The sequence below is a fragment of the Centrocercus urophasianus genome, unplaced genomic scaffold (assembly GCF_019232065.1).
Source record: "Centrocercus urophasianus isolate 14NV4802_14NV808 unplaced genomic scaffold, USGS_Curo_1.0 seq_21, whole genome shotgun sequence".
Classification (NCBI taxonomy): Eukaryota; Metazoa; Chordata; class Aves; order Galliformes; family Phasianidae; genus Centrocercus; species Centrocercus urophasianus.
Window position 1 is genome coordinate 12,877,785 of NW_024884767.1, and position 16,316 is coordinate 12,894,100.

Sequence of the window (16,316 nt, forward strand, 5' to 3'; positions counted from 1 at the left end):
TCCCCTGATTCCCCATTACCACGTGTCTGGTAGGACTTCCCCTTGATCAAGGAAAATGAGAACAACTGGCTCACACCACTAGTGCTTCCTCAGTTGTGCAGGAAGAGAAGGTCCGGGGAGGAAAATGGATGAATGGGTTCCCCACTCGCCCCCACTGTCACTACCCCATAGGAGCTAGAACTTTTGAGATCGGTAATAAGGGATTGGTGCGTATTGCTCAGTTATTATAACAATCAATCTCTTTCATGGTCAGTCAATGCTACAATGCTGGCGTATAGAAATGCATCACCCTTGTGTAATTACACATCTTCAAATATTTCAATATCTAGTAATTTACACCTTCAGTTACCCCGAGTAGTATTTTTAATATGTGGAGATTGCACATGGCTAAACATTCCATCATATATTAAAGGAGGGCCCTGCTCCTAGGGCAGGTTGACCTTATTAATGATGAATCTGACTGTGATCCTTTCAAAACACCAAATGGTAGAATCTGAAGAAATATTCATGCTTTTGATTGCAAAGACAAGATTATATTTTGCAACTGGGAATCAATTACGTTTGCATCACTCTTCACTCTTAGTAGAAGCTGCTAAAGCATTAGTTAGTTTAATTAAGCTAGGATGTTGGCTTAGCAAACAGACCAATGCAACCTCGCAAGCACTTTCGGGCCTGTTACAGGATGTCAACTCAGTTTGTCACAGTGCACTGCAGAACAGAGCTGCTATTGACTTCCTGCTTCTCACACAAGGACATGGCTGTGAGGACACTGGAGGACTGTGCTGCATGAACTTAACAGATCCTTCCACCTCCATCCATGAAAGTATTCAGCAACTGCAGAAAGGTGTGCAGAAATTATGTGTGGGAAATTCATGGGGGTGGCTACCTGTGTGGTTTCAATGTCTGGACCCTTGGATTCAGAAACTAATTAAGTTAGGACTAATGCATCAGTTTTTTTGTGCCTTTTACCTGTATCCCTTGCATTATATCCTGTGTAAGAGTTATGATTAAAAAGCTTGTACAAGTTAATGACAACTTGGGCAATGTAGATCCACTTAGCAATGTCGGGGAGTGGATGGCAACATTCTCACTTTGGTCAGCAAGAAACCGTGGGAATAAGCAGCTGTGACTGTGAATACTTTCTGCAACTGTTTTGTTTGTAGAAAGAGCTAGCTTCGGTAGTTTGTTTTTTGAGCAGGTGTTCCGCTTGGGCTCTGCATCACACATTGGTCACAGAGACCTCCATACAAAAAACCATGCAGACCCCGAGAGGAATAAAAGCAGGAGTCTGTTGCGGGTGAGAGAGGAAAAGTGCACTTCAAAGCAGGGGATGCCCTGCTGGCACTGCCTATCACATCCAATGCCAGCATGCTCCTTCTCTCTCCTTTTCGGTGTTTTGCTGTCTCTCAGGAGTTAATAAGTAATAGCACATTAACTTAGGGATCTTCCATTTCCCACTCATGGAATTGTCTAAGATTGCCTGAGTGTGCACATATCAGCTAAAAAAACTCATGACCTTCTGTGTAACTCTTTTCTTATGTTTTTAGTGTTTTCAATCAAGGCCTTGATTGAGTTCTGATTAGTATGTTATTAATATAAGTAGTGCTATTATTTTAGAGTAAATAGTGGTGGTAGTTTGCTAATAAATAAAAAAGGGGGAATGGTGAGAATACAAAAAAGACTATTCAGAGCAGCAGCTATGAAGCAAGACAAACAACATGAAAAAGCAACACTGAGAAGCAAGGACAGCTCTAGAAGAAAAAACCCAAAGGAACAGTCCATGGCTCTGGTTGGATAAGCACCTGCATGCATGGCTAAGGAGCGTTTGTGCAATACTTTGTTGACATGTAAAGGCAGATGGGAAAGTTGTAATTGTGAATGGGAAAGCTCAAAAGGAATCTTGTGAATGTTTAGAGGTTATGTGGGAACATATAATAAATGATTTGGATCGTTCACGTCTGAGTCCATGCCTCATTGCCACAGTTCAGGATATGAGCCTGTATGCTTTTGATCCTAAATATCTTTCCTGTTGTGTACTAAGACCCCAATCTCACTCCAGCATCTGAAGAAATTAGTGAAAGTGCCCCATGTCATCCAAACAAAGCCACAAAACAACTAAAACCGGCTTGTCCATACATTTATCAGCAAAGAGCACTAAGGATTTAAGCACGTTAATAGACTTCCACGTCTGATTTTCTAATGTCAAAAGTTTGCCACCTGCTATCTTCCCAACCTGAACATTTTCCCCTAGTCACTGTTTTTTCTTCACCTGCTTTTCATGTAAAACAGAGACATTTATCAGAAGAGAGAAAAAGGACCAGACATGGTCAGACTGACAATCACAGAATCACAGAACGGCCCGGGTTGGAAGGGACCTCAAGGATCACAAATCTCCAAACCCCCACCACAGGCAGGGCCACCAACCTCCCCATCTAACACTAGACCAGCTTGCCCAGGGCCCCATCCAACCTGGCCTTGAACACCTCCAGTGATGGGGCATCCACAAGCTCTCTGGGCAGCCTGTTCCAGCAATTCACCACTCTCTATGTAAAGAACTATAAGGGGTAGGAACAAGGGATCTCTCTCCCACCCGGTATGTTGCTTAAGCGTTTCAATTTCTCTTTGAGAATTTCTCAAAGAGAAATTAAAACCTCTAAGCAGAAAACACATTAGTAACAATAACTGAATTGCTAAAAACAGAAAGAAATCCACTTTAGTGTCATCCAAGTGCAGATTTCCTAAACAGTTACTGAAGCAAAAAACTGATAAAAGCAGATTTATCAATGTTTTAATGCTGGATATGTGTTTGCTATGTGAATTAATGATAACAGCTCTTAACAACATATTTGAACTTTGGTGTCATGAGAAAAGTTTTGAAGTTGACAGAAGTCCTGCTCAACTTCCTGTGAATTCAGGTTTCATCACTTTACTTGAAAACAAAAAAAAACAACAGAAAACAAAACAAATCTGCCACAGACTTAAAGCTTGTTGCTAGTTCTCGAGAGTGCAACAACAACAAAAACCCTCTATTTCAGGACGATTTAAAATGGAAGGAGTCAGTATGGATTCTACAACCTTCTATATTAACGCTGATCAGTTACTTGTCTAGCTTCATAGACTTACCTTGAACTCTAAAACAATAATGCTGCAATGGAATCCAACCCCTTCATTTGTTCTCAGCCAAAGAGCTTGATTTTATTTGAAAATTCAGTTTTGTATTATCAAACCAAAAATGGGTCACAAGCTCAATGCCTACCGGTTAGTTCTTATTTCCATCTCTCAGAATCTCTTAAGAATCTGAGAAGGCTGATTGCTCTTGAAAAGGCATGTCAGTTCTAGTCCACAAAACAGGAATCAGCTTCCATCCTCACATTTTTGCTTTTTAACATAGTTGGCTTGTCACAGGATTTTAGTCAAAGTGAAGACAGAATAATGTAAATGTAAATGCAATATGAATACTTTTGTACATTGTGATGAAGCGTCTGCTGTACACAAAAAACTATTTGAGTATTGCTAGTACTGGCAGTATCAGTAACAAATGTGCTCAAGAGTAACTTCAGCAGGTTTTATCTAAAAAGACAAAGTTCAGAAGTTTTGGAAAATCACAGCAAAGATGGAGTCATTAAGAACTGAAGGAGACAACACAGACTACGCTCATCTGATGCAGAATACTCTACAAAATATGGCTGAATCATGCTACTAAGTACATGACTAAGTACATAATATATATAAATTTGAATAAAATGTTTATTTAAACAGTGATCTTTCTCAAAAATAGTACTGTAGTCCTTGTAGCAGCAACCAAAAACAAAAATAAGTATAAAACAACTCGAATACAGATCAGGTAGAACACAACGTTTTTTGAACTGGTATTGTTAAAAATATGCAGAAATACATTTTTATTTTATTAAAAGCTATGGCTTACTGTCATCCATCCTTACCAATTTCTTCAGATTGGTGTTATGTTTCTATCCATCTGTGACTACTGCAAATTACAAGAGCATAAAACTCCAAATATTACTAATTAATTACTCTAATGGATAGCAGCTGTTCAGAGCTATAACTTAATACACATATTTTAGTGCTCCAAAGCTGTTTGAAAAAGCTTATATTCATTTGCCATTTCAAAACTTTAGTTCTTCACATTGTTTATGCCTCCTCTTCAAAACTGGTGGTGCGAAAGACCCCTGACTGAACACACTATAGTGATACTGCAATACTCTCACAATTTGGAGGTTTCAGTTTAGGTGTTCAAGTTGATAAGAAAAATCTCACCCATAAAATCAAATATGCATATTTACATACGAAATGCAGTATGCAAACAGTGTTAAACATTAGTTTACATTTTGATAGCAATCATCTGACTAGGCATTCTGAGAAACTGCTTTCAGAAATGGTTAAAAAGATATAAACAAGTAAGAATTGAAGTTCCCACGATGAATGACGCAATACAGCACAAAATTATCTCTTAATGTGTTATTTCTCTCTTAAGGTACTATTAGTATTAGTATTTCATTAGTATTTCATTCTGAAAGCAAGTGAACTTCCTACATACTGAGATACATATTTTAGACGCTTATTGAGAAAAAAATGAATTATATACATATGTATACATATTTTCCTCTTCTCTCTCTCTCCATGTATGTGGTAACATTTAGGGGGTTGAAGAAATAAATTTAAGGCTTTTTAAGATGAAACCTGTGAAAAAGACCTGCATGCAACAGTGATATTTCATTTCTAGGAATGTTTCGTAGATTTTGAATTTTAAGTACATTGCGTCATTCACCATTTTCAAAATTCAGGATTCTATACATCACTGTATTTTTACTATCCTGAAACAATCTCATTAGATAGACTTTAATGTCTATGGTGGATAAGCTTTAATATCTGAAGTGGAGTTCACTATACAGTGTAAAACATTTATAATTTGAGGAAAAAGGAATCCAAAACTGTGGGTTAATTCAGTACAGACTCTGCAGCTTCCTTAATAAGTGATGCAGCTTTGTCCAGTTCTTGTTCTGTTTGTTCCACTGTTACCACTACTCGAATACTAGAAAAAGAAAACCACAACATACGCACATATAATCCTTGTCTTCAGTTTTAGGTTTTTCCTGTACTAACATTAAAATTACTAGCTCTAGGTAGTAATTCAAATTCAACCAGACACAAGACACATGAGCAAATGTAGAAATGGTCAGAATATTTTCACCCTGTTCTCCATATTTACAAGTGGAGAGAAATTTTTCTGTTTCTGCACACGCACAGCTCAATGAAACATGCCTGGTAAACAGGCAAAGACCGTGCCATACTGATTGTTAGGGTTCAGGTAGTTCAGATATAGTTGTTACTTCAGTGCATCAGAATCTTTTCTCAAAATTCTGCTGCATGAAAACATACATAGAGTCATATCCCATAAAATGAAATAATATATTGATTTTCTACTTACCTGGGTGAAGGAAGACATTTTTCTTCCTTCTCCAGGTAGCGGGCCTGAGTTAATGCAATACCACGATTTTCGCACTATGGATGAAAGCACAGAGAGAAACCAAAGAAAACAAAACACAAGGTTGATCGTTTAGATAAAAACAGAGTTTGGCAATTTCTAAAGGTATATCATTTAGATCATCGAATGCATATAACTTACTTCACTACTACTGTGTCACGATAACTCTTCCCTAAATGGAAGTTTTGGCGGTTGTGCAAGAAAGAGTATTTAATTTTAATAAAAGATAAAATTGGGGAAGTTAGATGTAGCTTCTTCAGCTTTCCTCGCCAAATAATTCGACAAAAATGCTATGTTCATTAGGCCATTCAAACAAATTTCAGAGTATTTTCAAGGATAATCTAGTTTTTGTCTGTGGTTTAGTCTTGTGTATCTGCCACCTGAAATCTAAAATATCCCCATCACTTTCCATCTATTTTACAATAGAGGAAGTAAGCCAATGTACAGATAGAAAAAAAAGATACTATATTCAAAACATGGGATTCTCTTCACACACAAAAAATTGCTGCAAATATGCAAAAGTACTGAAAGCTAAGTATGTAATAGTTAAAATACACCAACTGAACTCTGTTCAGACAATAGCCTAGTTTCCTTTGAACATCATAGAAGTTTCCTAAACAATTGTTCTGAACTTGAGTTTTGAAGTACACAACAGGATAACACCATATTCTAAAGTATAAACAAGAAATATGTACTTTTGTCAAATGTTACAAAACTAAACATGTGCAACGAAAAATTGGTAAAAGATGTTTTTTAGTAGCCCTGGACTCAGTGAAGAAGCAGATTTCTTGTAGCATTCCTGCAAGACATTCCAACAGGATACTCTACAAATTACCCACAAGTCACTCCATGCATTTGAATTTCATTCACTATCACATTGAAAAGCAATGATATATTTTAACTGTTAAAGGGACACTTACATAATCCACAATTCTCTTGAGCAACTTCACATCATTTTCTCGAGATCCGTAACTGCCTTCCAACCTTAGGTGCAATGCTGGAGAAAACGATTCTCCCACTACTCTTAAGCCAGAAATCCTAAAAAAAAACCAAAAACCCACACGCTAGTACATAAGTGTTGAAGTTCTAGAGAGTAAGTGTTTCTGCTTTCCAGATAAGGAAGTGAGAAGGATGTTTCACAGAAAATATTAAATTTTTTTAACATTAAAAATAGCTGTTCATTAATAGCTTTCCATGCTAGTATTTACAGCATAAAAATCAATACGTACAGGAACATATTTGCTCTTAATAATCTTCACAGAAGCTATGCATTCCTGAAAATACTGACAAAAGCCTGAGTACAATTATTCAAATTACAGTACTGAAGCACTTTTTTTCTGGTGCATTCTATTACTTTTCCCTAGCTGTTTTAGATTACTTCCACTTTTCTCCATATCTATTATACTTTTATCTATATCTATACTATTCATTATAATAATGCAGGCCAAACATGTACACTTCAGTTCACAGTAGGCAAAAATAACAAAACAAGAGAGCACCGTTCTTGCAGTTAACTAAATGTAGTTTTAGCAAATTTGTGAAACAATAACTAGTTCTGACTAGTGAACTTCTAGTTTACTAGTTAACTAGTTTACTTCTAGATTACTTAGTTCTAACTAATAACTTTTGCAAAAGACTGAAAAATTGTAGAAGGATCCTTCCAAAGATGAAGAAAAATGTTAGGATATGTTCCTATTTTACTAATGAAAACACAGCTAGCAAACTTGAGTCTTCAGAGTCATAGTTCGGAAAATAAATAATGATAAGCCTTTCTACCTGCTTATGTGATGATATGAAATAAGCTTTATTTTTGGCAAAATTTTTGATTTTTATTGATTTCCTATAGAAAATCTTTAAAGCGCCTTCTGCTACTTAATCAGAAGCTCATCTAAACACTAGTAATTCCAACAGAATTGCTCTCATGTCTGTAGCTGAAGACAGCTGTTAATCAGCACCTTAGAATTTGGTTGCTACAGTCCTGACGTATATAACTCTGATCACAAATGGTATTCTTCAGGAGTCAACACTGAGGCCTGTTCTGTTTAATATCTTCACTGATGATCTGGATGAGGAGATTGAGTGTACCCTCAGTAAGTTTGCAGAAGACATCAAGTTGGAAGGAAGCACTGATCTGCCTAGGAGTAGCAAGACTGCACAGAGGGATCTGGACAAACAGGATCACTGGGCTGAGGCTAACAGGATGAAATTCAACAAGACCAATGTCAGGTCCTGTACTTTGGCCACAACAGCCCCTTGTAACACTATAAGATTGGGGCAGAGTGTCTGGAAGGCTGTGTGGAAGAAATAGACCTGGGGATGTTGGTCAATACTCAGCTAAACATGAGCTAGCAGTGTGTTCAGATAGCTAAGAAGGTCAACGGCATCCTGGCTTATGTCAGAAATAGTGAGGTCCAGCAGGAGCAGGAAGGTGATCGTCCCTCCGTACTAGAGCATGTCCAGAGAAAGGCAACAAGGCTGGTGTGGGGTCTGGAGCACAATTCTAATGAGGAGTGGCTGAGGGAACTGGGATTGTTTAGTCTGGAGAAGAGGAGGCTCAGGGGAGACCTCACTGCACTGTACAACTCCCCGAAAGGAACTTGCAGTGAGGTGGGGGTTGGCCTCTTCACCCATTTAACTAGTGATGAGAAGGAATGGCCTCAAGCTGTGTGTGGGAAAGTTCAGGTAGGATATTAGGAAAATTTTTTTCTCCAAAAAGAAGCACTGGAATGAGCTGCCAACAGAGGTGGTTGAGGCACTATTCCTAGAGGTATTCAAGAAACATTTAGATAGAATCATAGAATTCCTCAGGGTGGAAAAGACCCTCAAGATCATCAAGTCCAACCACAACATAACCATACTACCGTAACTCTAACAACCCTCTGCTAAATCATGTCCCTAAGCATCACATCCAAACTGTTTTTAAACACACAGTCATGGTCACTCAATCACTTCCCTGGGGAGCCCATTCCAGTGCTTAACAACCCTTTCTGTAAATAATTTTTTCCTGATATACAATCTACACCTGGCACAACTTGAGGCCATTTCCCCTCGTCTTGTCACCTGTCATCAGTGAGAAGAGATCAGCCCTGCTCTTGCTATAATCACCTTTCAAGTATTGGAAAATAGAGCAGATACTTTATTAAAGGACATGTTTTAGAGAGGAAATGTTGGCGGTAAGTGGATGGTTGGACTAGATGATGCTGGTCTTAAGGCCAACAAATATGGAATGACCCACATCCATAGTTTTAAAAATTCGAGTCTCCAACTCAGGGTGGCCACATCTATCTGTCTACTAGGAATGCTTCCTGACTAGCTAATTCCTGAACCGTATCCAGGAGTTAATTTCAAGTGTGTTGCTCAGCTTGGGCCAAATCCATGCCACAGACCATTCTAACAATGAAACAGAAAACAAGCATGCTCCAGAGACCAGGGATGTCTCCTGCCATTAATGTGCTAGTATGCATGTAATTTTACCAAGTCCAAAAGGTATACTAGGCTCTTTGTGTTAGTTATCAGGCCAAACTGGAGAACTGAATGATAAGAATAAGCTCTTAATTGTAGGGAATTCTGCATGAAAGGATAGTCATAGAAAAGGATGTTAATCACAGCCAGTGTTCTGAACAGAAAACTAGGATGAGGTCTCAGTGAGAAACCATCAAGTTTCGCCAGGAGGGGAAAACTTTAGAAATAAATCTGCTTTACCTCAATGAAAACTTTATTGAAAAAAAATCTCAGCAGGATAAGTCGTAAGTAATGAACTATTTAAAGGACACTATCTAATACTGTCAGGCATCTGGAACAGGCAAAACTTCTGTTCCCATTGCATCCTGTATTCCTGCAAGAGAGCTTCTTCATATATTTATTAAGATACTAGACGTTTTAAAATACAAGACAGAAATTTACATTACCTAAGATTATTTATGAAGGTAGGATTTTTTGTGACAGGTATTCCATCTGTTACTGTTCTTTTATGGTACATAAACCACCCCAGATAATAAGAAAGTAATTCTATAAGGGTTTCAGAAGAATTCTTCTATTTCTTCCATAGATATGCACTTAAGGTTGGTTTTAATTTGTTACTGTCACTGTATTTACTGTACATGAAGAAAGGAGAAGAGCTGTGTGTTCCTTTTCACATTATTTATATACAATTCTACTTTTCCTCTATGCTCTCTCTTAAACCAGTAGTTCACCTGTCACAAGAATATAATGAAGAGTTGCAGTTGAGCAGTAGCCATCGTCAGGCAAGGAAGATGAAAGTATTTAATGCAACAGTATTACAATAAACACAAAGAACCTCTCTCAAAACTTTGCCATCCCTCTGAACCATTGCAGACTTTTTCTAGCATTTTTATTGATTAAAAAAACAAACACATGATCCTGTAGATATTAGCTCAAGTCTTTCCTCCAACACTGTGTAATGAACTTTTTAATCAGCTAAAGCTTTGCCCAATTGCCTTGTACTGTTAAGTCCTCCAAGTTCTTCCTCAGAATGACCAAGAAGTAACTTCTTCCCTTGCTGTTTTGCTTTTTTTTTTGGACTTCTCTGTTACCACTGTATTTTTCATAATTCAAAACTCCTATTAGGGGACACTTAAGCAATTTGGATATGTATTAATTTGTGACTACATTAACCGTATAAAGAATTTAATTGATTAAGTAAGGTAGAACCAACCGCAGGATTTTAAAAGGTCAGCCATGTCCTAAAGGCTACTGTTTTGCACTGGATATTGATGAGTAAAAGGTTGACAAATTCTTCCTGTACTTAAACATACTTACAATTGCCACTTCAAAATGACAGAAGAGAGAAAATACTACAGTTATTTTCCTTTTTGCTTAGTCACAACATTCTACTAGTAGAAAGGAGACACACATAGTTCTAAAGTGAGTGCAAAATATTTCAAGCATAACAGCGTCCAGGTGTTTTTGACGTAAAAACAATAGTATTTCAAACAAATTTGAAATAAATCACAGCAAAAGAAGACCAAGACTACTCCAAAGAATTTGAGCACAACTAACGCTCTAGCATAAAACATAGGGTGAAGCAGGAGACCGCTATCAGAATACAGATGCTTATTTAAAATACCAAGTAATTCATACAGAAAAAATGGCCAATATTAAAAATAAATAATTAAAACCAGGCAGAATAATTATAAACACACCACAGATTTCCTGCATGTAAAATTTTCTTCACTTCCTGTAAAGCACAACAGAAAACTGAAGAAGAAAATTAATTCTAAAATAATAAATATAATTTATTAATATTATATTATAATATAATTGATAATTCTTGAAACTATTCAATGTATATATTTTTATTAATAAAATCAATCAAAAAAAGCTATTAGTCAAACAGTCATCCCCTAAAATGGTTACAGAACTTGAAACAGAAACTTTATTTTCCAATTAATTCTAGCAGTTTGCTGTATGTCTCCAGAATAATCAATATTTTATTGCTGTTTAAGATTCAGGTTTCATACAGAAGAACAATACGGTATAAAAGCTGATTGCAAGACTCTTTGAGACATCTGAAAGCTTACCTGCTAAGCTAGAACTCCAGCTACTAGCACACAAAATGATTTTATTTAAGCAATCTTTTCAATATGCTTTGCACTATTATGAGCTGTAACACTCTTCTGAAGACTGAATTGTCCAAGGGCTTATAAACATCCCTTCTAGAAATAAGGCATAATGTCATTTCAACAGGTTTTAAAAACTTGGAATCACTTACCCCTGTAAAGCACTGTGAATTCGCTTGCATTTAGCCCGAAGAGTCTGAAAAATGTCTAGACAAAAAAAAAAAAAAAAAAAGCTTATATCGCCTGTTTCTACCTTAAATTTTTGTAAATCCATGATTAAAAAATAGGAAAATCTAAGAGATATTTTATATATGTATATTTAGATAAATGTAAATAGAAGATGTAACTCCCTTCACTATTCTTCAAAATGCTCCTGATTCCCATTTCTGCAAGGAAATCACAGAGCTGACAAAATCCAGGTGGTTCATGATCATAGGAAAAAGATGTTAACGCTTGATAAAAGAGGTTGAAATTACAGATTTAACTTATTTACAAACTTATCTATAAAATGTCTACAGTTATGCAGGCTCTGCACCTTGATCCTCTCACCCACTCACTGCAGATTCTTAAATGGAAAATTTCGACTGATGGATCTTTCTTTTCTCCTATTTTCATTTAATTTCTGAAGACCAGGTATGGAATACACAAACCCACTGCTTTTTATTTGTGACAAATTAAATACTACATTTGTCTCCAGGTTTCTTCCAACCTGCTTATGCTAATGAATATTAAAAACAAATACAAAACTGGGACAATTTTGTCCTTATTATATATGTTTCTCACACCAAAAAAAATTCATTCTTCGATTCCAGGAACAAAAGCAATTCTCCGATTCTTAGAGCCAAAACTCTTGCCTAACTTGCCTTATTAAAGTGTCCTCTACTTGGTGCTGCCAGAATCACAGATATATTTCCATCAGGATGACAGAATACACCTGTTTGGATGCTCATTTAGAGGAGAAAAAAATTCGGGAATGCCAACAGGAAAGGAATGGATTGTTCAGTATGAAGCAAATACATCCCTACTTCTATGTCTATAACTTCATCTTTCTCTATTTGTTTTAAAGGTATTTATTTTCAAGGAAGAAATCTCTTACAAGTCTACAAAGTAGAATAATTGCTTATTTGGTGATTAATGACTATCATCTCTTTCCTTTCTAAATACAAGTGACAAAGAAAGGAAACATCAAAGATGTTAAAAAAAAAAAGGCATAATGTAAGATTATGTAAACTAAAACTTCATAGAATCATGGTTTGGGTTAAAAAGGACCCTGAAAGATATCTAATTTCAACCCTCCTGCTGTGTGCAGGGTTGCCAACCACTAGACCAGGCTGCCCAGAGCCACATCCAGCTTGGCCTTGAACGCATCCGGGGATGGTGCATCCACCACCTCTTTGGGCAAATTCTTCCAGTGCTTCACCACCTCTGAGTGAAAAACTTACACACGTAAAATTAAACAGCTGTAAAGGAGAGAAGATGTAAAAGAGTAAACGGGTGAGGAATTAAACTGAATAGTAGTTGTTTTGGGTTGAAAAACGACTCAAGAATACGATTTTTCTTAAGGGATTTTTCTTCAGAATTAAGTACCTGGATTGTCTTCCATAATGTTTAGAGCCTCAATAGCAGCAGCAGCTAATAAAGGAGGCAGGGATGCAGAAAAGCAATAGCCTTGACCAGACAATCGCTATGGAGAAAAAAATACACCTTTTTATTTATAGCAATATTGACAGTATCTTCATTTGCACATATTTAAACCTGTTCTCCACATCACTAGGCTAATGGAAGTAATGAAAAACCGATTTTCAACTCATACGCAATGTTTCTCAAAACTAGTCGGTTTCTAAACTGAATCAAATGTTGCATATCATATTACTCCTGGCAAATTGATACCAGTTACTAATGTTTGTGTAACTCATCTTGCCACATCATGTTAAAAAAAAAAAGACTTACCTGATGGTCAATTATAAACGATCTTCCACAGCAAAATCCTCCAATAGAAGCCAGTGAATTTTCCATGTTTGCACTAATGAGGTCTATATCATCAATCTGCAAGTTAAATTAACAAGTTATTAAGAGATGCCTTTAATTACATCAAAGCAGTATAGAAGATATTTATCTTCTTAATATTTTCATGAATACTGGAGAAGACGCATCATGTTATCACATATTAGAATGAAGATATAAGCAATAAGAGAACCAAGAAAAGTTTTCCTACTTTCTCCCCACTGGAGAAAAAGGCAATATAACAACATGGGCTGGCTATAAACAGAGAAAATTTTCTGACATACCCCTAAGATTCAAATATTTCTGTGTAAGCATGGTATTTTGAAGCATATGGGGCAGGAAAACACTGCAATCATTATCTCACTGAGCATTCAAAATGAGAATAAAATTGTGAAACTGTAAAAATTTTTTACAATACTTCTCACAAGTATTAGGAAAAAAAAAGATTTCAAGTAAGCAGGTGAAATAAAAATGCAGAGACCTGAGACTAGTAAGTATTTCAGATATCACAGACATAAGAAACTAGTTCTGTAAATTGTTTTTGCACAAATCTCTTGTTCACAACAAAAAAGGCAAAAAATATGGCACTTACATTTATTCCAAAGTGTTCAGTGATTCCTCTTCCATGTTCTCCAAGGACTCCAAAAGAAAGGCTCTCCTCCAAAAATATTCTAACTTTGTATTTATACTTCAATTTTATCTAAAATAGTGCAAATTATATAAAATACAAGTAACAACCATTAAAATTTGGTCATAAAGTGGGTGAAGGATGACATTGTTAAGACAGACAACTACAATATTCGGAATACTGCAGAAATGTCAGCTCTAAATGTCAGTAGTGTTCAGTCATTAAAGGTATTTAAAAAAATGTTTTAAAATTTAAAATTTAAAATTGTTTTTACCATTAAATCTCATAAATACCACAGGCTGCATATAAAATTTTCTACTTTTGTAGAAATATCTACTTTAAAAGGCAATTCAAAACCTCTTACCAATTCTGGAAGAGGGCAAATGTCTCCTGTATTCATATACAACCCTTCCACCACAATGAACCTTCGAGTTACACGGGCTTTGCGAGGATTCTTAAGAAACAAATGGTTTCAGTTAATTTCAACAATTAGTAACAAGTGAAGCTCTGAAAATTGGTTGGTAAGAAAAGAAAGTAATGAGAAGGAAAGGAAGATAATGTTGCCTTTTCAAGTAACCTCTTCACCTAAGCATTTTACAACTCATATTAGCAGAGTATTTGTGCTTGCTGGCCCTGGTTTTAGTTGCTGTTTTTGGATACCCTCTTGTATTTGTCAGAATGAGGAGTAAACCATCGAACTGACCCTTATTTTTGAAGGCAGAACATCTTAAGAATTGAGTGCAAGACAAGAAAGGTGTCTAAGAAAGGTAAAACAAAAAAACAAAAAAAACAAAAAAAAAAGAAAAATCATGTTGCTGATGTAAATTTGAGGGTTAGGACTAGCCACTTCTGAGTTGATTTTGTGGTGTGGCATTGAAACTGTTAATTAACTCACATGATTTATAAATTGAAGACAGTTACACAAATTTTTAGATCAAAAAATGCAAGCTCTGCAAGAAAACCCAAATCAACATACACCAGTCATAGACCCGTAGAGATATTCCTCTACCATCAATGCCTGTGAATTCACTGCCAGGCACAACAGTGATTAATGTAATAAGTAAAGTCAATCTTAATTAAACATGCAACATTAATTGCTCAATACAGATTTACAAAAAAAACCTGTAAGTATCGGGCCCATTCAATTATAGAATCCAGTTTAAAAGCACTAAAAGGGACAGAAGAGACATAAAAACTAAGATATTTTTGTAAGGAGTGTACCTTTTGATCTTCAGTCTCTTGCTCCTTCAACAGTCGTTCAAGGTCTGTCATGTCATTATGCTTAAATAATTTGATATTACTCCGAGATGCTTGTAATCCCTTTTGAATAGCAAAGCATGCAGCTTCATCTCTGCAAATACAGGAAGCCCTTCTAAGTTTACACTTAGTTTAATGTCAATTCAAAGTAGAAAAGCAACTGCTAGGATTGTACTACTTTTGAGCAGATACCTGTATTTACAGGTAGTTAAAAGCAGAGTTATTAAGGCATAATAAATTTTATTTACACTTAGAAAAAACCATTCCAAAGTTTCTTAGCTTCCCTATACTACAAGCACTTTCTCTTTTCTTTAAGTGTACACTGGTCCTTTTGTGACAGCAATTCATAGGAGCACCATATTTCATGGACCAGGTAGTCATCCCAGAAGCTCTCACTCCATTTGTTCTGTTACAAAGATGTGCCTGTATAAAATTGCAGTGATCAGGTCCTCTAATAATCTCAAACTTTCTTTTTAATATCCCTTAGGTATTGCTGCCTTGGTGATCAAAGAATTACCCACCATTTCTAAGTCCTGGAAAAGCAAACTTCTGGGTATAATGTGGTATGCAATTTCATAGGTAGGTAAGCAAGTCCAGCAACCTTTTAAGGTGGCAACTAAACCAAACTTTTTGCACATGCTAACTGCAGTAATTTCAAACAAGGTACTTTAAAGTAAAGTGAGAAGATCTTTTGTTGCAGAGAAGTTGAAATAGTTGAAACCTAACTCCTGGATACAGTGACACTTTGAATATAATATCCAGTACTGGTCATTTATCTCAAAAAACATACAAACAACTCAACTGATTCAGAAGTTGTGCTTTTTTGCACAACTAAGTAAGAAACAGCATCAGTTCATTCTCTAAAAATCAAATGCATCAATTTTAATCAGTAAGTGTAACACTTAAAGATATTTATTCATAGAAAGTTCAAGTTAAACTGTGAAATTACACATCCATAGGAGTATTCTGACTATTAGATTCTTAGGTACAAAAAAAAAAAAAAAAAAATTGTAAGATAATAAAATCCACCAACTTCTAAAGAATCCAAGCCCTCCTCTTTGCCTCAGGAAATTCTGAGTTTTGCTATTATTTCTTTATTTGTCCCTGTAGTAATTATGACTAGTTACTCCTAGGGCCATATACTGTGCTTGCTGAATCTTTAGTTTGATCCTTTTTAGATGTTCTGTTTACAGTGATCTTTACCCAAGCAATTCCTTGCAGATATGTATGAGAGGAACAACCGCCACATAGGAAAGGAAAAAATGTCAGCAGGAAGTAGAAGAAAATCAAATACAACTACACATTTTCTAGGGAAAAATCTAGATATCATACTTAATCCTTGCAT

At 36.0% G+C, this 16,316-nt stretch overlaps 1 protein-coding gene across 1 annotated transcript in view; it reads right to left on the bottom strand.

The window, feature by feature from the left end:
* Positions 1-3,729: 3,729 nt before the first annotated feature.
* Positions 3,730-16,316, bottom strand: part of SPTLC1 (serine palmitoyltransferase long chain base subunit 1) — a 30,983-nt gene continuing 18,396 nt past the window's right edge. Inside the window, exons 7-15 of the mRNA XM_042822962.1 lie at positions 14,936-15,065; positions 14,079-14,168; positions 13,679-13,786; positions 13,033-13,128; positions 12,670-12,766; positions 11,235-11,289; positions 6,424-6,541; positions 5,447-5,520; positions 3,730-5,050 (exon numbers count right to left, since the gene is read on the bottom strand). Coding sequence (XP_042678896.1) covers positions 4,957-5,050; positions 5,447-5,520; positions 6,424-6,541; positions 11,235-11,289; positions 12,670-12,766; positions 13,033-13,128; positions 13,679-13,786; positions 14,079-14,168; positions 14,936-15,065 — 862 coding nt within the window. The 3' untranslated portion in view covers positions 3,730-4,956. The remainder of the gene's footprint in view (positions 5,051-5,446; positions 5,521-6,423; positions 6,542-11,234; positions 11,290-12,669; positions 12,767-13,032; positions 13,129-13,678; positions 13,787-14,078; positions 14,169-14,935; positions 15,066-16,316) is intronic.